At 34.4% G+C, this 24,179-nt stretch overlaps 1 protein-coding gene across 1 annotated transcript; it reads left to right on the forward strand.

Moving 5' to 3' along the window:
• Positions 1–1,050: 1,050 nt before the first annotated feature.
• On the forward strand, positions 1,051–14,120 carry MS3_00002278 (uncharacterized protein; the record flags this gene model as incomplete). The annotated part of the gene is made up of 3 exons (XM_012936714.3): positions 1,051–1,306; positions 6,015–6,164; positions 13,384–14,120. The coding sequence occupies 3 exons, from the start codon at positions 1,051–1,053 to the stop codon at positions 13,866–13,868; spliced, it is 891 nt and encodes a 296-aa protein (XP_012792168.1). The 3' UTR covers positions 13,869–14,120.
• Between the last annotated feature and the right edge of the window lie 10,059 nt (positions 14,121–24,179).

Raw genomic sequence — 24,179 nt, forward strand, 5'->3', positions numbered from 1 at the left:
TAGACCATAATTCTACAGGTTTACGAACAAATATTCGCATCATCTGTAAAGATACGTGCTCAAGCATCGGCAGTGTGAGCGATTATTTCAACACGTAAGCAGTCTAAACTAAACTAGAAGACTTTAGTTGTGTCTTACTGCGGCAAACTGAGGGAACAGATAGCAGAGATCGTCCGCTACAACTTTCAATATCAGTCTACTGAAGCTGAAAAACTACTATGTGACTGTCAAGGTTATGTAACCCTACATCCAGACCATGTAATGACTATTTAGCTCCATAAATTCTCTGGAGAACAAACAGAATTTTACGAGGTAAACTATTTCGTCAAAAGCAGTTAATGTAATGGGATTACACTGCGTCATATGTCGGAACTCTGATCACTAGTTTTTAGGAACTTGACGGAGTTCCATAGACCACTTAATATTGAGTGAACAGCCCCATAAGATAAGTCTAATCAAACCATTCAGCTCGGAGAACGAAACTCCACCAACACTAACTTTTACTGGTTTCCATCTGAACAGAGTTACCTTCACTTCATAACAGTTTTACCACACAAATGATATTTATAAATCAGTTGCATTTCGCCTGTTATTCTGAAACCAAATAACTCTTCCGTAATTCATAAGTGCAGCGTCTTGTCAAAAATCTTGCTGAAATATAGGACTACTACTTCGACAGTCAGACTATAAACTTCGGCTTCAAGACACTTCTTACACAATAAGTAAATACAAATAATAAGGTTGCTTCGTACGTAATCCATGTTGTTCCACAGCTAAACGGTTTTTCGGTACTACACAACTAGGTGACTTGTCTTATGTATCATCAACTATACTAGTCAAACTAACTGACCAGTAGTTAGACATGAGATCTCTATTTGCATTCCTAAAAATAAAGACAACAACATCATCCTTTTATTTTAACGTGAGAGCTTTGTTATGAGTTGCCTGAGCTGGGTCTTCTTGAAAACTATGCAATACAATTTTCTGTGTTTTAGTTTAAATGTACTAATGCTGTTTATTTAAAGCAGCGACTATTCAATATGCTTCCCGATGATGGAAAATAAACGTTTGTTTTCGTGCACAGTATTTTTTACCACATTCGGATTTTGTTCGAACTTCATCTCATTTGTATCACCTTACTGGATTCAGTCAATTCCAGAAGCTAACAGCCAGTTCCAGAGAATAGGTCTTTGGACTGTTTGTTTTGATGGATATATGCGGCCGGCGTTGTATAACAAGGCATATTTCGGATGTTACTACATTTATTATGTGATATATGACCGTATAAGAGATTGGTTAAATCCAAGTAGGTGCTGTATGCTCCATCATGTATTTTGTTCTCAAATAGACAAGTATACTTATTTACTTGTCTACTATAGTAGACTCCTTGATGACTAAAGCCATCGATGACTACTCGAGCAAGATTATTTTATCACAAGCACCCTTCTCATATCATAGTAGATGTTATCAAGTGTAAATGATCATTATTGGAGGAGGCTCAACTTTTCTATCTATTTCAATCTTCAGTAGTCGAAGTAGGGGGGCGGTCAATAGACCTATATTAATCCTTAAAATTTGTTGTGCTATGAAGACGTAATCTCGCTTTCAGTGTATCAACAAGTGCCGATATTACGTGTTTTGGAAAAGAATTCTAGTAATTCACTACTTAGTGTGAGAAACGGAACTCCAGTGATTTCATCTCGGTTTCTTAACTTTCTTAGAATGTTCTCTCAGATCATCAGTCCTAGATAGAGAGAAAACATAAGACATATTAGTACCGAATTCATCGTTCAGTATACGTCAGGTCAGTATTAGGTCACTCCGTAACCTGCGGTAGTACAACAGAAATACGTTGGGGCGTCTCAGTCTGTCTTCACAAAATGGGTCAGAGAGACCTGTGGCGGTAAATAAATCCCCAAAATCAGTAGCTCTGTAAATCTTCGACATTTGATGCTGACCATATTGTTTTTAATGGGCTCACCTAACTGAAGGCTCTGGGTCACTCATCCGCACCAGATCACGAGTGGGAACGCTGTGCTCAACTTCTACAACCGCTAGCCAGTTTGGATCAGTCGCCTCTCAACATATTGATAACTTATCAAATATGTCATCGAACCCCTTCGCTTCTGACTTCTGACTTAACTGGGTGGGTACGTTTCGATTATAGAAGGTGTTACTGGTTGAGGTGTTGTCAAACTCTAAATAGTTGTGTCATCTTCAAACTGTTGGTCACGCATTCTAGCATATCCACCTCATACCTGATGTAAGGACTTGCCTCTTGGATCCCATATTCAAAATGTGGTCTCACGAAAGTCGGGTATAATACTCCGAATATTTCTTCGTTTAAATAATGAAATGACTTACGAACAGCTCATAAGACCCTTAAGCCTTTGGCAGCGGCAGCCTTGCAGTTACTCTTAGCCTTGCGGTCGTTGTTTATTGTGATTCCTAAATCTTTATAGTTCATTACTTTAGGTAACACAACTCCATATGTTTTGTAGTGATATAAATCATCTCGGTTATTTATTTGCATCACTACACCCTTGCTAGAGTTAACTTCTAATGACCATTTACCCATCCATTCGACCCGTGAATTTAGGTCATCCTGTAATATTATTCTGTCTGACATACTGTATACAGGTCTCCCAAATCTTTATGTCATTTGCAAAGAGTAAAACGGATGACTTTGATAGAGTTGGTAAGTCATTCGCGCCTGGTAGAAAATGAAGGGGACTGAGAATCGTAGTTGGGGAACCCTACTTTTAACAGATTCCCATCAACCCGTATTTACTGTTTTCTGTCATTGAGAAAGTCACTTATCCAGCTTATGATTTCATAATGGATCCAAAAACTTTTAAGTTTTAGTTTAAACCTGAGGCGAGAGACCTTTTCAAAGGCCTTACTCAGACATATGAATACTACATATACCGGAATATTTCTATCTTTCTCTACAACCTGATATTCTTTTGCAATGAGCAGATTTACTAGGCATGATAGGCCTTTTCTAAAACTATTTTTCTACGTGGCCAAAAAATAATTGCCTTTCGCATAATTTAGAATAGCTATCCGAACAATCTTTTCCATAGGCTTGACAACTATACTGGCTAGACTGACAGGTCGACAGTTACTAACCACGTTTTTACCCCCTGCTTTATAAACCGGACTGATAATTGCGTCTTTTTAGTCTCTTGGCAGTTTAGACTGCCCCAAAGACATCAAGCAATATTGCCAGAACTTCAGCAATTATATCCTCCAGAGCTTTTATAAACCTATAATGAATACCGTCAGGACCACCGAATTTATCTGGCTTGAGATGTAAAAGTGACCGTAAGACAGCCCCTTTCTCAATAACCGGACGATCTGTCGGCCAGCCGCTTTTATTATATATAATTGTTGATCTTTTATGATCATCGGTGAGAAACCCTGCTAAAATATTTTGATAAGCCTTCAGCTTTTGCAATATCATTTCTTGCCAATATCAATGGACTTTCTAGTACCAAAAGTGATTGCATCCCATCACTTTTCTGAATTCGCTTCTTTATATATGAGATCAATGTTTTCAGAATATTTTTGCAATCCAGGACGTTGTTTAGCCTTACTTATCAACTCTTTGAATGTGTCCTTAGTCTTACAGTAGATGTGTCTGTACTGTTCAGGACCTGTAGAGATTATGATATTCTAATGCTTTATTCACGTTCAAGATGTTTTTTGACCTCATTAGTTATCCACGGTGAGCGGTTATTAGGTCTATGTGGTATTAAGAACTGTATAAATGATGACGTAACGAAGCTAAGCGTACCTCTAAATATATATCATATTCCTTCAATTGATGATCTGGTACTTACCGACCAGTCTGTTGTTGCCACGCACTCTTGTTCGGCTATTATGCTTGCTCTCGACACGTTTGAGCGAAGTCTAACCAGATCATATACTATATCACGAGCCCTAAACATGAATGACAAAGCGTCATGATAAAGTCACCAACTAAGCAGATTGGCTAAGATAGATAACATCGAGCATAAGTGTACAACCTTCAAATGTGAGTTCACAGGTAAGGACTCCACAAGTTCGGTGAGAAACAAAATAGATTTTCGCTGGTAACATTAATACCTTCTTACATTCAACTTATGTAAGTCTAATATGAACTAAGCTAGGGTTTACCTGATTAAGATTTTTAAGTAGCAGAAATAGAGATCCAACGGGCTGACTAGTACTTACTCAAATAACACCAAGTGATAAAAGTGGCAGACTTGTTGGTCGGCTTTAATACTTGTGGCTCTTTTCACAGTGAAGTTTCAGCTTTTTGTTGAAGGCGCTAACCGATGGGGCTGACATAACATCTCCTGGTAAGGTGATCCAGTTATTGATAGGCTAAACAGAGACGCACCCTGAGTTTATTCGATCGCAGTATTCAAACCTTCTGCAGATAGTCTTGTTTATGTTGAGGCCCACTGATACAGAGGCTTCTGCTACATTGACTGTCTTGACCAGCATTTATTGGAGTGTATGGGATAGAAGAGCTAGATCATCTGTGAAGTTCAAATCATCTAGTTGCATGCAAGCTGTCCACTGTATTCCGTGCTTCTTCTGTGATATGGAGGTCTTCTTAATCCGGTCAACCAATATAGTGAAGAGAAAGAGTAAACAGCCTTGCCTGACACCGATCGTCACATGGAATGCAGCTGTCCGCTATGCACCACTTTGCAGTGTAGTGTATCGTATGAATTTTGAGTGGCATTGACGATTTACTCATCTACTCACACCATAGTGTCGAGGAAGGTTCCATATGGTTCTCCTATCCATGCTATCAAACGCTTTCTCATATTCAATGAGCTCCACTCAACTGATTGTTCAACGACGATTCGTAGAGTTGTGATTTGGTTTGTGTATGACCGATCCTTACGGAATCCAGCCTGTTGATCAAGAAGTTGAGCGTCTACTGAGCCTTTCATCCGGTTCAGCAACACTCTGTTTAAAACCTTTCCTGAACTGAAAGTAACCTGATTCCTCTGTAGTTTGCACATTTGCTCAGATCTCCTTTGTTTAGTATCTTGACGAGGTATCCTCCTTTCCAGTCTGTCAGCACTTCTTTCTGCTCCCAAATACCCCCGAATAGAGCGTGGAGCATGTTCACAGTTATCTTTATACCTGACTTCGGTGCTTCAGCTGATATGTTATCAGGTCCGTAAACGAGCATGGGTATTTTAAAGCAAGCTAATCAGTTAGAAAATGCTGATTTGAATTCTTAACTAGGTCACTAAATGGGAAATATATTTTTTATGCGAAAACTGAGTTACATCTACGTACTAAATATGTAAAGAACGGACAATTGTGCTTGAAAATTCACAATATAACCCAGGTTGACCACAAGTGTTATCAAAGCTAATCTATCTTTTTTCGTTAAAGGCTTTTTTTATACTCGTCTCTCTTCATATCAGTCGCTTAAGAGCTAGAAAACAGTGATAAGATATAAACGGTTTACGTTCGTTATGATATGGGTATTTCGTTAGTTATAACTATGCTTATCAATTTATAAGATAGTTTATTCATCGCCAAGACCGGCACTAATCAATTGTATCCTCGTTTTTTAGAGCTATACAATATTTGAAAATCTTAGCTATTGACAAAAATATTATAAAGTAAGTAAAGTTGCGTATGATAAATCCAAAACAGGCTACACTTTTCGAAAAGTGAAATTTGTACACTTTTATCGTGAGTTCTATCTTGATTTCATCAGAAACTGTACAAAGTTAGAATTTCAGCGTTTGTTATGATTAGATTGAGTAATTATCATGTTTGAACTTTAATTTCCTATGGGATTGTTCTATACCTTTTTTAATTATAACTAAGTAATTTTTCTGCATCAAACGCTGAAGTGCAAGTAAAAGGTTAAAGCAATATGGATCTAAAACTATCCTGTCTCAAGCTTCACACATTCTGTAACTGTATTAGATTGTTGACATGTTTTGCTGACAGCTAATTATTATTTACATCCCTTTTTAATAAATTGACAGTATGGTTATATACAATACAAGTTACCTCATCCTGTGGAGTTTTGGTACATTTTTTGGTAACGTTTATCGTTCTGTGTCAAGTAACCGGTGCAATTTCTAAATCTGACCTCAAAAGTCTAAAATTTATTGCATCAGGACATTTCTTCACAAGTAAGTATTATGTGACTTTTTTGTATCTGGATAACGAAAATAAAAACTGAAATTAAGTCGTACAGTTATCACCTGATTACCCATTAGATAGATTACCCTTGGACTGTAGACGTAGTGGTTAGGGATTTACTACCAGATCATTTGCTAAACATAGGCACCATGGTTTAGAATAATTAGTTACAAAAAACAGGTTTCATTAACATTACAACATGTTTGCTATGAAATACATTGTATTCGGGTGTGCTTACGCTTCAGCAAGAAGATGAAAGCGAACTAATAATAGTTTCTGTTGTGAAATTCACTAACTTATTAGTGATCTTGCCTCTCGGTTGAGTATTTTATAACCATACATAAGATCTAAAAGTAGACGCTTATTTAACCAATATTAATTTGGCTATGAAAAATTCACTTTTAGATGTTTATGTTACGCAAAATTCAACGATAAAATTTCTTTTTGGTTGAGATCATGAATCGATTGATGTTAGACCATCATTGAAAACCTGGAAGCACCGGACGCACGCGAACGTATAACCTCTGGACCACTGAGCCGGTATCCAACAGTGTTAATGTTTAACCTCAACAAATCCACGAAATTGCGCGAGCACCTTCCATTGTACCAAAGTGTATACCTGTCTCTACCTGACATTGATTAGCTCGATTCATGATCCCAATCAAAAACTTAATCATATCCACAACCCTATACTGGTAAAAAATTTGTTTCTCTTTTATGTTGTTCGTAAGATCTGAAGGGTCATTTAAAAACTAGAGAAAAGTAAACTACTGATCTGTACTCATTTTATTCACCTAATGACTTCAATGAGAAGAGTGAACTAAATGGGTCATGTTATTAACTGAGTGAAATATAACCTTAAAATCCTATCACAGTAGCCTGTAGAGACACGTAATTTTATACAAAGCATTTATTATCCAGTAAAAATATAGAGTTCTGTTGAAAAAAGTTTTTAAAAAAAACTGTTAACATCTGTGATATTCATGCCTATAATTATTTAGTGGCCTTAACCATCCAAACATGTAAAGGTAAGTATTGTATGTTTTGAGGTTATGGTATAACTACATTATTTACTGCAGTAAGTGAGCAAAGGAAGAATTTAATTTTGAATTGAGATCATAAAGTTACTGAAAAGTACATATGTTTTCAAATGCCAGAACTCTGAAATGATATATTCATAATAGCTCTGTGAAGACTGGTCTAATAATTATGTCATTAGAAAAATAATTCAACTTGCATTTTGTATTGGCAGGAATCATCCTGATATGAAGTGAAGTAAGAAGTTATTTACTGAAGACGCAGTGATAGAGTGTAACTGAGAAACCACAGGTTGAGAAAGGCTTGGTAATTTTGTTTTTAAATTTATTCATTCTGATTTAGATCATGCTCTTGAACGTAAGCGACTGAAGTGCACACTGACAAAGTGTTCTAGCAAATATGAAAAGTGGTATAGATTAGAAAACGGAATCGAAATGAAAATATATTCGTTAAGTAGTGAGTCTTGACTATTCAGATGAAACTGATTAGGAAATAACGATGATTAGTAATGCTCTACTAAGAAATAAGTTGTCAGTGTATTCATTCGGTATATCTTTATCAAAAACTTAGAAAAGTAGTTTCATTGACATCATGCTACTTTTTGACTACTTCATAGCTAAAATAAAATATCCATCTAAACGGTTTAAGTGTTAGTGAAATTACAAAAACTTTGTTCCAAGCGTAAGATGTAAAAGAGTTGTGTATAGCTTTTAACAAACTTTCGAAGTATTCTAAGTTGCAAGCAAACAATTCAATTTTGTAAGAAAGGAGTTATAGTGAAGTGAACGAGAACACAAGTGAGGACAATCGGATGTTTGTAAACACAAAATTACAGAATCTCTTAGTAAAATCTGAGGACCGTACAGTAAATACTTACTTTGCAAAATATCAATCAGTTGTCTCAAACTTGACTGTTCCTTTACAAATATCAGTCAATTGTTTCAGACTTCTTTGTCTTTTCGTTTCTACACTAAACATACTTTATTCTCGTCCCCTTTTCTTAATATTCTGCCTCAAGGCATTTCACTTTCGGTTGATGATATATGCTACTACAAAAGTACATACTACAACAATAGTACCAATGATAGATTTATTCAATAGGATCAACTTTTGTACAGTAAAGAATTCTCTGCGCTAGTTGCGCATTATCACAATAAATATCTCTTCAACGTATATTCAAGTTTTAAATAATCCAAACATATTTTAAGGATATTTTTTAATAATTATGGTAAAAGTGTAGTATAGAGACAAGTCAATCAAAGTTGATAAAAACGATTGTTAAATTTTGATACGAAATTCGAAAATGAATGTTAAATAAGCAGTAGAACCACCTTTGTATAGTGCTCAGAATGTTTGAGATGATAACACAAAATTATTCCTTACAGATTGTATGCAACAGCTAATAAAAAACAAATTACGTATCTTGATCGTAAGCTGTTATTACCGAAACAAAGTATAGATTAGCTGCAATGAATAAACCAATCAGATTGAGATAAGTGCTGTTAAATGTTTGAGTGAAAATTACTCAACCATAAAGCTATAGAACACTTTTCCACCATAACTGATGTCTGTTGGTGATGAAAACCTGAACTCTGAATCCCTGACCCTGACTCTAACCGATGACAGTATGAGGATACTTAAAGTGTATTTGAGTCCTTATAAGGCTATGGAAGACAGATAATCTATATCCGTAAGACCAAGTTTATACCCTGTTGCTTTTTCGACTTACAGGCTGAGTCACTAGTCGGTAACTTCAACAGCTCCTATAATTAGGTAAAATCTGTTAACACTATAATATTTTTATGTTTTTTCTATAAACTATCAACTTACTAAAGCTGTTTTCTAATTGACCAAGGAATTGCCGAAATTCCTTCATGATTGTTTTAACTTCATACTGAGGTCAGTATCTTCTACTTGTAGGCGAGACTATAATTTATGGATGAACCGATCAGATTTAAGATAGCAGATCTTGCATTTTGGCGCAAAGTTAATTCACTCATTTGGCTAAATACCATTTCGACACTATAGCTGATATCAGTTCGTGATGAAAACATTAAATCTAATTCCTAACTCTAACGTTCAACTGTAAATCCTAATCCTAATTGCTCATCATAATATATGACCCTCATTCAACCCTATTGAGTAGGTGGACATTCCAAGGTTATTTTGGCGTTGCTCGAATATCGTCCATAAATTATAGTCTTACCGGTGCTTAAATATATTCCACATTATGTTAAAGAAGAAATAAGAAAAAATGAAGACTTGTCAAGAACTGCATTATTCCTGTTTGAGTTATCGAGTATTCACCATCACACAACTTGTAACCCTTTAATGGTAGCTCACGAGTACCGTTGTACTTTGGTTAGTTCAAACAAGATTAGAACAGTCTTTCTGGAATATCTGTGCAATTGGAAAGGTAGGCGACTTAAATGTTTGGGAAAACTGGCGTTAATTAGTTTTAGGTAATGTAAGAATTGTCGGTATAGTGTTGTAAAGACTGCTGAATTTCACTGAAATCACGAACCGATCTAAATTAAACAATCTTTGAAAACCTAGAAGCACTGGACAGCGAAAATAAATGAATTTGAAACCACGACGTTAATATGAGCAAAGATATTATTGTTTTATTACTAGCACTAAGTGTAGTATACTTAAGCCAAACTAAATATACTTTTTCAAAATTATGTGTAGAGAGTAACTTTGAATAAATATAGCTTAACTTGGAAACAAGGATTGAGCCCAGGAGAAAGATCTGTTCTCGGCGACTTTATTATTAAGGCTGTTCTATCATTTATACATATACGCCTATAATTTATGATTATGCCAATTAATCGAGTATAACAAAATCGATCAACAAGCATAATTTCATTAACATTGGCTATTTACTTACTTCTACTTACTTCTACCTGAAGTTTGTGCTGGTGATGTCGTTCAGAAGAACGATGAAAGCTCCGCGACCAAACCATCCAGCTCAGAGAACAAAATTCCACCAAAAAAGAAAGCTATTTACTCACATATAGAACAATAAATATATTCAAAAAATATAGCGATCAATAATTCTTTTCGTTTGGTTGATGGCAGTACCATTATTCATCAGCTTTCTCTTGGTTGTCTGTTTAACTACTAATTCTATAATCGCTGTTCACTAACTTAAATGTCATACCTATATTGAAGAGAATATTTAGCAATCGTAAAACTTCATTTCCTAAACTGTATGAAATAATTCGAGCTTTAAAAACTGTTTTTTGCTAATCGATATATTTGTCCCACTAACCGTTTTTGATTTCGAGATGGAAAACAGTATGTAATTTTACTCTCGCTCATGAATTCGCATCTTATGTATTCGCATGTTATTTCAAAGTAAACATAAATACACACAGATTATTTTAACGTATTCTTCATTTGGCCCTCATCCTATGATGAACGCTAAGTAACTGATCTGCTTTCTTAGTAACGTAGTGTTTTGTTTCTTAATAATTTTGTCTAATAGACATGAATACGAAAGCCATAATAATACTCCTTTACACATATTTTACTTTTCGTTCATTTGATAGTATATACTTACATAATAGTAAGTAGTTTGATTTGTGTAGTAAAAATAAGCCAAACTAGTCTTTCAGTTTACATTACTACCATTGTCTTGAGTGCCAACATATGATTACATCGAAACTATTCACTGAAGTAACTACAAACTCAAATTTACAAAGCACTTCAAAACACGTGTATAAAATGGGTTATTCAAATTGTTAACCTGTTAAAATTGGAGACTGGAAACTAGTCGATCATTTACTACCCAAGTATCTTTATCTTCTAAAAACAAATAACTAAGAAAAACAGTTTAAATATCCAATCAAATTTACAAATAAAGTCGATGTATATAGTTGTTATCACACCTCATGTTACCGAATTTTCTACATCCACGTCAAAACGATAGTGCATGTTCATTTATGAATTTCCTAAAACCATTTATAATAAACTATACATTAAGGTTATAGCGTATAAATGAACACACTATTGGATCATTAGGTGGTTGGATTCTGTTGTCTACCTAAATGTTGAGTCACATAGTTTAGAATCTCTAAATATCTATGGAATTAAGTTAGAGCTGAGAAATAAACATCAATATTTAATTACTCTTTGTCACGTTTCATATACTGTACTCATATAATCAAAATATTTTGGAACTAATGATGTGTTGTCTCTACAACTTCTCAAATAACCTTTTATGAATTTAGCATAAATTATTTCACTCGTCCTTGTCAGTATAAACAAAATGAGGACTTAATTATTTTCACTGCTGACTATTTGGAAAATATATGATGAACAAATGTGAATAGCTTTGACGAAAAAATAGTCAGTATATATGAGTGATGAGGGACTTAACTACAGGACTACTGGATAAGTTTGAATCTCCGTGAAGATGTCAATCAACTGAATGTTATAAATTCAACTTATTGGTAAGCTCCAACAAACACGAAACCTGGTTAGGCTCATCCTAGTTGCTTTTTAAAACCTTGCTACATTTTTAAGTAGCACATTCAAACTTCATCTCTCTGTTAATTCAGATATGAAGACGTATTTTAAAAGCCAGACTAGCCAATGATGACAAGCGATATTAGTTCGCTTGTTAGACATAACACTCACGGTATTGTATGTTAGATACTATTACATCGCAGAGTATATTTATTAAAAGTATCAATATAAAACTGTCTTCACCTTCATCAATGTAACTCACCAAGTACAGGTTTTTGTATTCGGATTTTAGTCAAACGCCAGATTTGACGGCTAGTGGTGGTTCTTGTCTGTAAAGACCAAAGTAGATAAAGCGCATTTTGAATCTGTTGCCTATTTGTCGGGTGCAGAGTTTCTTTACCACTGACTGTTTCCAGTACTTGCTAGCTAACTATTCCCCTTACCGAATTTTGTCTCCTGAACCGTTGAGATCCGAAATAGGCAGTGGTAAACCGAGTAGGTTTGAAGAGATTACGTGCTATCCCATTGGCATAATATACATAAGAGAGAAATAGAATGTCATTTTGTGCCCAACTAAATTATTCATCAAGTCGAAGTCACCGTTTACACGCTCCTGTCTAAGTTAGCAATGCAAATGTTTAGATTTTGACCCTGAAACTTCCTATTAGTTATTGGTCTCTTGCTTTCACATAGCTGACTGTTTATGCGTTGGAAAAGTGTTAATGATTTCATGGGACTACAGAACATAAGTAGACTGTTAATATCCAGACGCTGACAAACCAACTTTACCGTAATCATAACTTATTACTGTATAATGAATAGGTTTTATTATTAATTCATATCAACTAACAACCAGTGAAAAACAGAGGGCAATTGACACTTTTTTCACCAGCAAATACTCGTAGCTCCAAATGCACTTGGAGGTAAGCGTTACCCTTTTATACTAGAGAATAAAAATCCAGTAGTATATATGATTAACTTCAGTCAATATCAGATCTATGTGTACTATATCTAGAGAACTACAGGTATTTTGTTATTAAAACTAATCTAGAGAGATAGGGAAACTGATCATGAATATAGTGATCTTGAATGCTGTGAGAGATATGAGGGTGGTTTTCCCTTCCCGGTTGCCCACACCGTGGAAGGGTTCTTCTAGTGGTTCCTGAAAAGGAAATTGGATTAGAGCTGGTCTTAGTGACCTGAGAGCGTGAATACAAGCGACAACTGCTTGAAACTGGTCACACATGACCTTTTTGTGAGTAATGTTCTTGCTAGCCCCATACTTGTTGGGAGGTGTGTGCATTTTCGAGGTTGACTTTTTCTAACCCCACTCTTCCTTGTAGGAAGACAGCATCATTGTTATGCTAGTTGTCTGGAGGAAACGCCCTACTGCTGTCACACCTCTGTACAGTCAGTAGCACGATGTCGCCCTTGGACCTTGAGTTTGTTGCTTTTAGTCTTACCGCTCCTCAACCAACTTGTCTGGCATAGTAGGACCTTGAGGAACGATTGTTCCAGCCAGTGTAACCCGATCGGTTCATAATGATTGGCAAGACCGACCACTATATCAAGGTAGCAGCAACAGTTGGGATTCAAGTTAATCCATTGGTTTTATGTGATGTCCATTTATCTATCCAATATATTCCCTTGATTATAACAAAATTGGGTGTTTTTTTCTCCTTTGTTTCTTAATTATAGGTTTAACACTAGCTGCTGCATTAGTAGCTTTTGCTGTAGCTAGATATGATAGTCGTTGGATGCCTTATCCTGAATTGAATACATTATCATGGGCTTATGCTGTTGGAGTTCTAAGTTTTATTTGTACATTTATTAGTTTCACAATAAGTTTTATTACTTATATTAAATTAAATGATTTAATTCATCAACAGAATACAAATGAACATTTACTGAATGATGAAGAGAAAATGGGTATTAGTTCACCATCACCTCCAGCACCACATCATTCTACATTCAATGAAGCAAATGTTTATACAGAACCACGTTATATGCCTGATTTACCACAATCAGCATTAAGTTATATTGATAGTTCAAATAAAAATTGGAATATAAAAGATTCTGAAATTACATATAATTTGAATAAACGAAACAAGGATGATGATGATGATGATTTTGATAATCCAACTAATTCACGTTTTAATACTCTATCTTATCCAAAAATATAATTAAAAAAAATGTTCAATTCATAATTCATTTATTTCATTGGTTACTAATCTAATAAGAACTTTGATTGATTTATATCCAAATCTTGAATAAGTTTATTTAAGTTGACCCATTTATCATAAGAAGGTGAATGTATCAAAGTACATTTTATAATAATAACTCAAATAGATAAATGAATATTTGAGTTTATACTCATTTTAAATTATTTCAATTTTTTTTATTTTTAAAGAAAGTAAATTCATTTTAAATATCAATATGGAGTTGTGGAGATGTGATTAGGTTTTTGATTATGATCATGAATTGATTGATGTTAGACCATTATTTGGGTCAGTCAGTCAGTCAGTAACAACGTAGAACTTCGTACGTACGTACATCAGTTCGAGTTGCTATACCAAATTAGAACATAGATACAATTGTCGATTTAAATTCCTCAATGGTAGAAGTAGTAAGAGTATAAGCAGTAATCAGAAAGATTAATGATTGAAAACGTTATTCAAAGAGTATAATATAGTGAAATAAATTCGGAAAGAGAAAAAGAAAACGGATATGAAGAATTCAGAAGATTAGAATTTGAGAGAACACAAAGAGTGGATGCACGTGTGCCATTGCAAACGATTTTGAGTCATGTAATTCAGGGCCTCTAACCATCGGTTGCTGTCATCTCGCAGTCCCCAATCAGGTAGTCTACACCTAACAACATGACTCAGTCCACTTGTCAGTGACTTCATAAACTTGTGCCATGTTTTGGTTTGGCCGCCCCTAGCTTTCTTCCAATCTACTCCTATACCACTGAACATAGCACGTCGAGGCAGTCGGTGATTGGGCATACGTAACACGTGTCCCAGCCATCTCAACTGATGAAGTTTCATTACTTCATCAATTGATTTGCCATCCTTACCTAGTACCCGTTTCCTAACAACTGTGTTACTTACTCGATGGTCCCATGATATACGAGCAATGTTTCGAAGACACCTATGATCAAATACTAGTAGCCTACGGATATCCTCTACTCTTACCGGTCATGTTTCACAGTCATGAAGCAGGACTGGACGAACTGTTGCACAGTAAACTCGTCCTTTGGTTGATAGACGGATATCTCGCCTACGCCATAAATGACGCAAGTTGGCAAAAGCTAGTTGAGCCTTCTGTATCCGTGCCGAGATTTCGTCACACACTAAACCACAAGGGCTGATGAGACTTCTAAGATAAGTGAAGCGGTCGACATGCTCAACTACTTCGTTCCCTATTGCTAGTTCAGGTGTCGATGCAACTCAATCCTGAAGTAACATTTTGCATTTCGAGAGTGAGAATCACATCCTAAACATGCTCGCATTGTTGCCTATAGTGGTCAGAAGACTGCATTTTGTCAGCGTCTTCATCAAATAGAACTATGTCATCGGCATATTCTAAGTCAACAAGTGAGTCTCCCGGTTGAAGTTCAACCTCTGGAAATTTAGATGAGGAAAGTGTCACCTCTAAAAGCACGTCTACGATAAAGTTAAACAAGAATGGAGAGAGTGGACAGCCCTGACGAATAGCACTTGAGTTAAACAGTTCTGATTACTTGGGTTTGAATCCCGCAAGAGGGATCATGGATGCTCACTACTGAAGAATCACATAATAGGACGAAATGACTGTTCGGTACTTTCAGGTTTTCAATGGTGGTCTAACATCAGTCGATTCATGATATCAATCAAAAACATAATTTAAATATTTTGGTCAAATGCATATTGCTATAATTAACTGCTATTTAAATAAGATGTTATGATAATGTGTGAGTTTATTCAAAACTGTTCGAAGGAATCTACATCCAATCCATAGTTTCATTTAGCTTTAGTCGTTATTTTATTTTCAAAGAGCATGCATAAAGGGTGACTTAAAGCCAATTACACACATTGTTGTATATGGCTATTGAGCATCATATGTATATGTGTCATACGATGGTTTAGTGGTTCAAGCTCTGAACATTCGATCAACAGAATACAGGTATGTAACTGTATTAATGTCTAACTTCAATCGACCAATGATCTGTTGTCTGAGGTGGATAACCATCTCATAAGCGACACTGATTGGACACCAGTGGTCATGTCTTCTCACTAGAACCCCAGGAAATCCATCTTGAGGCTAGTCACTAGTGAGTATATAGTTATTGTCAGTAAGGGAAGTTGTGGAGATCGCAGTACTTTTAACAATTGGATTCACGAGTCAATTTAAGCTAGATCATTGAAGTTAGACAATAACACCGCTGGATGCCGGGTCAGTGGTATAGAGGTTAAACGTCCACGAGCAAGACCGAAGGTCCTGGGTTCGAGTCCCGCGTCAAGGAACGTGGGTCCCATACTAGGACGAAATGGCAGTCCGGTGACGCAAGGCTTTCAAATGTGATCTAGCTTAAATAAACTCGTGAATTTAACTGTTAAAAATACTACAATCTCCACAACTCTCTTTATTGCATTGGGTTACTTAGGTTTCATTAGCCGTTTGGTACCACTGACGTTAACGCATCACTTATGATGGACAGTCAAGTACACACATTTTTAATTTCATGATGAATTATATTTAAACATATCTATGTAGTTGTGGTAAACCCTTAAATCATAACACTTCGTAGGTAAAATCAGTTACTGTAAGACTGCAACTACACCTTGCTATTGTAAAGCTTCCTGCCAACTACCTCCAACCACCAAAAATCAAAATATGGCCGGCGTGATGTCAGATCAATTAGAGTAGCGGTCGTATTTCACTTTGATCAAACTGAACAATCTCCATAAGCCCTCTAACTTTGTATAATTTCGATATTGTTTTTGAGGAACTGAACATTTAAAGATTCTAAAGCAATCGATCTTTATTTCTAGCATATGTATGGTGTTAACAAGTTTCAACAATCTTGAAAATAGTAGTTCTTCTAATGAATGAGAGTTATAATTCATAAGCGAATCTCAAAGAATCTCTTGCTATCTGATATTCAAAACAAAACAAACTTGTATAAAAAAAAGTAAATACAGGGAAATGATTCGAAAAAGGGTATATGGTAAGACAAAGGTAATATAATTAGTTCCTCTTTGAATGTAGTTTATTTCATGGTATAAAATTAGCTGGAGATCTATTTAAAACCAGGAAGCATTGGACAACTGTTTTGTCCTAGCTTGAAACTCTTCAACAATGAATATCCAGAACTTCATAGGAAATCATAATCAACATCTTGATTATATTGTTATCATGTAACAGGTAGTATAATTTGAAATAACAGCCGATTTAGACAATACCTTAGCATTATGACTCATAAACGCTGGTAAATGAATAAATTATTCAAAGTAATAGACTACTATCACGGCTCACTGAATTGAGAGTCAAAAGTACTTGGAGCTGAGAAAATGATTTTCTTAGATGAAAGTATATTCTGAGCTAAGATTATTAAAAGCAGAAATTCTTTGTATACTAGTTAAAGCTTTTAAGGACTTTTAAATAAGCAAAAAACCGAAATTTTCTTGTCAAGTGTGTAGTATTGTGGTGTGGGTTACTTATATCCACACAAGTACTATACAACGGTGGTCAGGCATCGAATGTATTTCAGTAGAAGGTCGATAAGGAAAGAACGGGAACGGAACGCAATTGGTATGAAAATGCATGAACAATGAAATCTGAGACGATGGATTGATGTTTGCAACAGGAATAGGGAAGTCTGAGATGATGGATTGATATTTTGCAAATTAGCGATTTACTATATTGTTCGCAGATTTTATTGAGATGTGGCATAGTTTAAGGCTCAGGTCCCTCGAAGCCTCAATTTTTTGGAACATGCAATAGCTCGGAATTTTATTGAGATGCTCTGTAATTTCGTGTCACATACATTCAGTTGTCCCTACTGGTGTTCTTGTTCACTACAGTACCACATAAAATGACGGAATAATGAAATGATCAATACTTTAAAAACGATTACAACATAAATCATACTTGAATCGTCTTTGGTTAAAAGCGATTTTGATATGTCTAAACAAGTGGAGTAATCATATTTTGATGAACCGTTGAAAGCTAGGTAACGTGGAACAGTTGACTGATTGAAGCCTAGATCTCCTTCGTGATCCAATCCTACGCGGTAATATTACATCTTCACATAACAAAACCTCATACATTTAATTATCCAAATTCTAGAACTTTTCGAAGTATTTATGAACAATGAATACATTGCCTCATACCCTGATTACTTAATAAGCTTCTAGTAAATACCAGTATGTCTTTCATTCACACTCTGTTCATTATTCAATGAATTCATGGATATCTTAAATTTTATTTATAGGTAAGGCATTACGTAGAAAGATTTCTATTTAACGAAATAGACTGTGCCCTAGCCAAGATCTCAGCTTACATGTCGTCATTTAAGTTACGGAGGACAAATACATGAATATCTGTTATATGTATACATTATAATTCAGTTTGGAAACCAAACATTCCTACTCCAATAGTTTTCTCATTCATATAGTGGGCCTGATATACCATAGGAAGTATATATCACAATAGGACAAGACAGTAGGGCATAAGACTATAGACAAATTTTATTTAATGGTTTCTAAAAAATAACGGTTTTATTTCTGGTCAACTAACTAAAATCTTTCTGTGAGAACAGAGAGAAAAAACACTTCATTAAATCTTTTTTTTTAATTATAGCCAAACAAAATAATGCATGACCTTATTTAAAGCTTGTTGAAAACACCAAATGTTCACTTGTATTCAATTGATTATGAATTTATCCAGAAAAAATAAAGATAATTCATTCATCACTGAAGAATCATTGTTTTATAATACTTCTAGGTAAACCATAAACATTAAGATAGAAAAAGAATTGGAAAGTTCCGAAGAAATATGTTTAACATTTAGTTCCTGAGAAAAAGGAAACTTCAATAAGATCCTAGTGATTCAATTGGTTCGGAAAAAAATGATAAATATCTTTGACGCAATCAATGTTGTAATTACAGAGTAGACTAGATTAACTAGATTGTGGTGATGATTGAGATATTACTGATATCAATGCAAATCATACTGGCTTATAGTCTAATAAGCACAATCAAATTCTTGTTTTCTGAAATAAACAATAAATGTTTACGGTCAGTTTTAACATGTGTTCATAAATGTTTAAAATACAATGATCGGTTGTTTAAATACCTCAATATACAACCTTATGACGTGCACAACAGGAAAACAGAATGATACTAGTTGCTTCATTAATAGTAAGGTTTGGGAATATTCTATATACCAACAAATTTACCTTATTGTACTTTGAAAATCAACCTTAAATACTTCAAAAGTATTTTGAATTTTCCTTAATAACAGAATAAACAATAATGTCGAAATTATGTGGTTGATATATATATATATATATATATATATATATATATATATGAATAAATTAGCTGGACAATTTTTATGTCAATGCTTCAATAATCTTGTTATAATTTGCCGTTTGAATACTTATTGTCTTGACTCTTTTAATGCTACTTTTTGTATCTGGTCGTCGTTGGTTGTTATGTCGGAAACGTTTATCACTTATACTCGGAACGAGGGACCTCTGCAATTCCTACGACGCGAAGGTAAGAACACAAAGACTGGTATAAGTGATGGTTTGTTAACCCCAAAACACGTCGACGACGACGACTCTAGTAGAAAATACATCCATTTATATATTGATTGTACACCCATTTCGATTAATAATTATAGTATAATCACATATATGAAAAATACTTAGAGTTATAACAAATCACAGACTGAGCATAGTTCATGTTAATGGAATACAAGAATATCGCATATTATACAGAATAAAGTATCATGCGAGAAAAGAAAAGAAATACTACATTGAGTAATCATTACATTGAATCAAAACGGAATTAATCATCGACTAAACTCATAATGAGTGAATCAATCAAAAATTGACATTTCTTTCCATCATATCAAATCTTCCGATGAACTCTTTCACACTGATCCCTCTGAAGTTGCAGAAAACATTTAAGATCATACAGCGAGATCAAAATTAGAGTATAGCAGATATCTCGTTGCCAGTTAGTATGACTAACGACCAAGATTTTAAGAAAAACGACGACTATTATCCGCATTACTTTATCTCACCAAGTGGTAAGAATATCTGAAAATAAATAGCCCGTAATTGTGATCAATTATTATTTTTAAAAAGTATTTATGTACATTTCAATTAACAATTATGATGAAAAAGTGATTTAACAATTCATGCTGATTGGTTCCATAGAAGAGTAGACTGTTTAGTGGGATTACTCAGTCCACATCATAGTAATGATCAAAACTTATAATAGAATCACTGTAAACTCATATAATAGAGACTTAAGATTATGATCGCTAATTAAACTCGTTCCTGTCAATAACACTTAACTTTTTGTAGGATATAATTGCAATGCTTTCATTTGTGAAATATTGTTTTAAGGACTTTTTGGTATATACGCTCATATACGTAAATAATATGAAGCCGATGCTAATCTGATTTTTCACAATTGTCTTATTAGATCTCGTTTAACTGTCGGTAGTCACATGTCACCACTGGTCACCACTCGTCAGTCTGCGGTCGCTCTGAGGACCGAACGTGTAGCCCACTGTTGGCGAATCAGGGAGGATGGAGAATGAGTAACCTTCGTGGCATTAACCACCACACCGAGTGGTTGTGATGACAGGTAGTATGAATTTGGGAGGTGAGAATGGAGTGTGGAAGATATGAAACGCTTAACAATTTTGTGCAGGGGCCATGCTAATCTTCTCTGTATTGTTCCATTTTTAGTATATGTACCGCCAAAGCGAGTAGTGACATTTGACTGAACTGTCGAGAGTATTCTCAGAAAAAAGGCTTATTTCTTTCTTTTTTTAATTCAGTTGATATTTACCTACTCATTTTACTTTCTTGACACGCTCTTTTTGTCTACAATCCCATTAATTAATTCTGATTGTCTTCAGAAGTCTACAGTTAGTGTTACAAATCTCATTTAAATGGGATACACCTATTTTATGAAGTTTATATTTTCTGAATACGAATTGGCTAGCATATTCAACGTGAATGATGACCACTGGTAAATATATTACTACGACGTTCATTGAAATACTAATAAAGACAAGAATCTTAGAAACAATGATACGACTATCGCATGATTAATCAATATTTTCATAACATCAATCTACTGGTCTCTTGCTAATCAAATCAAATCAAACTTAATAAAACACTAGAATGCTAACATCATCATCATCATCATCATCATCATCATCATCATCATCATCATCATCATCATCATCATCATCATCATCATCATCATCATCATCATCATCATCATCATCATCATCATCATCATCATCATCATCATCATCATCATCATCATCATCATCATCATCATCATCATCATCATCATCATGTTGGATCTTTCAAAATATCTGTCAATCTGTTTATAAAAACCTTCATAGAAATAGCCCACCAATTTGTTATGTATTGCATTCATTACTGATTCTAATTAATAGACAAAAATTTCTTGAAATCGTACAAATTATCAATTATAATTGTAAAACCATTAAATGAGTAGTAATATTCAAAATAACATCATTATTTTTGGTAATTTAACATTCCACTTACTCGGTCAACATGGTTGAACTCTTGTGTGCACTACTTAGATGTTTATTATCTATAAATCAATGTTTTTTGTTGTTGTTGTTTGTTTGTTTAACTGGGTAGTGGTATGTAAGAATCGATTTTGGTGTAGCTATTGTAAATGTAAATGAAAACATCCTCTATATATCCAGATAAACACATACACGCTTATTCGGAGAAAGAGATGCACATTGCTCATCTTGATTTCGATTGGATGATTTGAATAATAGTGAAGAGATAACATGAAAAAAAATTTTTTAATTTTTATGTAACTATAAACTTAAAGAATAAAATAAGATGCACATAAATTTGTTAAGAAGGCCTTTTTTCTTTTTCTTTTTTTGTTGTTTCGTATCTTTGATAGTGAACTCAACAACTATTTGTCGTATGAAAGTAGAGTAATTCATTTCAATACAATACGGATTATTAGAACTAGTACTACTAGTACTACTATTACTACTGCCTTTGGCAACTATTCAATTTATAAAGAGCATTCACAATCAGATATCAGAATATCAGAATAAAAGAACTAAAATAAAAAATAGGAATTTATTGAATCAACAAGATGGAAAATCGTCGTGCATTAATGAAATCTACTGATATGCAAGGACCATTACAGAAAATTGTTGTAGACACATGTGTGGTAGCTACGGAACAATATGATGAAGAAAGAGATATTGCAGCTTATGTTAAGAAACATATGGATAAATATGATGGTGGTGTTTGGCATTGTGTGTTAGGCAAGGATTTCGGATGGTAAGTCTTAGTACAGTGATAATCAATAAAATGTTTTTTATTAACTATGTCCAAACTTGGTTTTTATTTTCTTGAGGCAGCACTTAAACCTTTTTTCTCTGTGAAATGTTAGCTTAGGATTTGCAAGTTCCAAAGATTACACAACTTTGCAGAAAATACAGTGTTCTTTAATGAATTTTACACTGTGCACTGTTTTGTACATATTAAGGTATTCTGTTATGGCTTGTGACCTGTTAATATATCATAAGATAATATCGTCAATTAGAGACATCGACTTATACGACCTGACCAATAACGCATAAAATTGTGCAAGCCGCCTATAGTTCTTTTTGATCCTTTGAGATAGAAGCATCTCGGTTAACCCATCCGGTCCATTCCACACAGTAAATATCAGCCTTCGTTATATGAATCATACATTTTCAGATATACTGGGTTTATATACAAACAAACCAGACCGCGTCATACCATAAAACAGAAAATAATAATGAAACAAAATCAAGCCAAAAAGTGGCTGTGGGTGTGGGAAACTGAAGCTAATAACTTGGGAATAATAGTAGTCAACAGGTCGAACAGAAGCTTATAATAAAATGAATATGAATACACATATAATACAGTTACCTAATGGTTCTACAAATAAGAATACATATAATAACAGTGCATACATAGATCTTAACAGTTACCACTCATTATTCTTCGTCCGGATATAACATATTCCTTTCCCAAAAATTCTAATCTGATAACATAGAGGTGGAAATTTTAGGATTTGTTATCAATATATGGTTATATTTAGTAGCACATACATGGAAGGGTAGATCTACTGATATTAATCTTTATAATGTTATTAACATTTTATATACAGTAAAAGATTTATCAAACTTCTATCTAAGATATACATTTACTACTTAAAATTACCGCTTCATATCCCCGTTATATTTGACTAGACCATTAAATGTTTGTTTATTAGATTTTAATTCATAAATCCCCCCATTTCTGTCATGTTTTTTCATAATGACATTCATTAATTTGTAATAAATCGTAGATATATAGTCATTAAGTTCACTTGGTATTGTTTGGCTTGTATCTTCCCATTGAGGTTTAAGACTGCAATTTATCAGTTTGTTATTGGCATATGTGCATATTGTGCGTATGCCTCGATATTGCCTTAGTTCACAAGCTTTTTGTAAGCAATGATGGATAGTGGCTAGCAGTGGAATCCAGGACGCGCGTTTCGTCCTAGTTGGGACTCGTCAGCTGGATGTACCTGCATCTCAGATTTGATGTTCACTCTGGGACTCGAACCCAGTACCATTCACTTCAAACGCCATCGCATTATCCACTCAGCTACTGAGTCCTGATAGCCACTTGCTTGTGCAATGGAGTGAATTTAAATTCACTTGGTATTGTTTGGCTTGTATCTTCCTATTGAGGTTTAAGACTGCAATTGATCAGTCTGTCATTAAGTATGAGATAAAAGTTTGCAACAGATTTATTTATCTACTTTCCACTTATGTTTAATAGTTTATTAATGAAGTCTGATTATCACCAGTTGACATTAAAGAATACTAAGATACTATGAATATTATGATTCACTACAAGTAACAAAACTGTTGATTTACAATAATGAAGTAATACTCATCGAGTGGATACGTTACGTAATAATTATATAATGACATATCGATTATAAATTAAATGTTCATCAGTTAAAAACGTTTTTCATCGATTATTTATCATGCTTAGTTGAAATTTAATCATTAAACTGAGGTATTCTTTTAATTTACCCGACACGGATTAGCTCCACTGGTCACGACTTCTCACTAGAACTCCGAGAATTCCCTCACGAAGCTAGTCACTAGTGAGCACATGTTAATTATCAGTATGGGGGTTGTGGAGATTGTTAAGTTTTTGGTTGAGA

This window comes from Schistosoma haematobium, chromosome 1 (assembly GCF_000699445.3).
Source record: "Schistosoma haematobium chromosome 1, whole genome shotgun sequence".
Classification (NCBI taxonomy): Eukaryota; Metazoa; Platyhelminthes; class Trematoda; order Strigeidida; family Schistosomatidae; genus Schistosoma; species Schistosoma haematobium.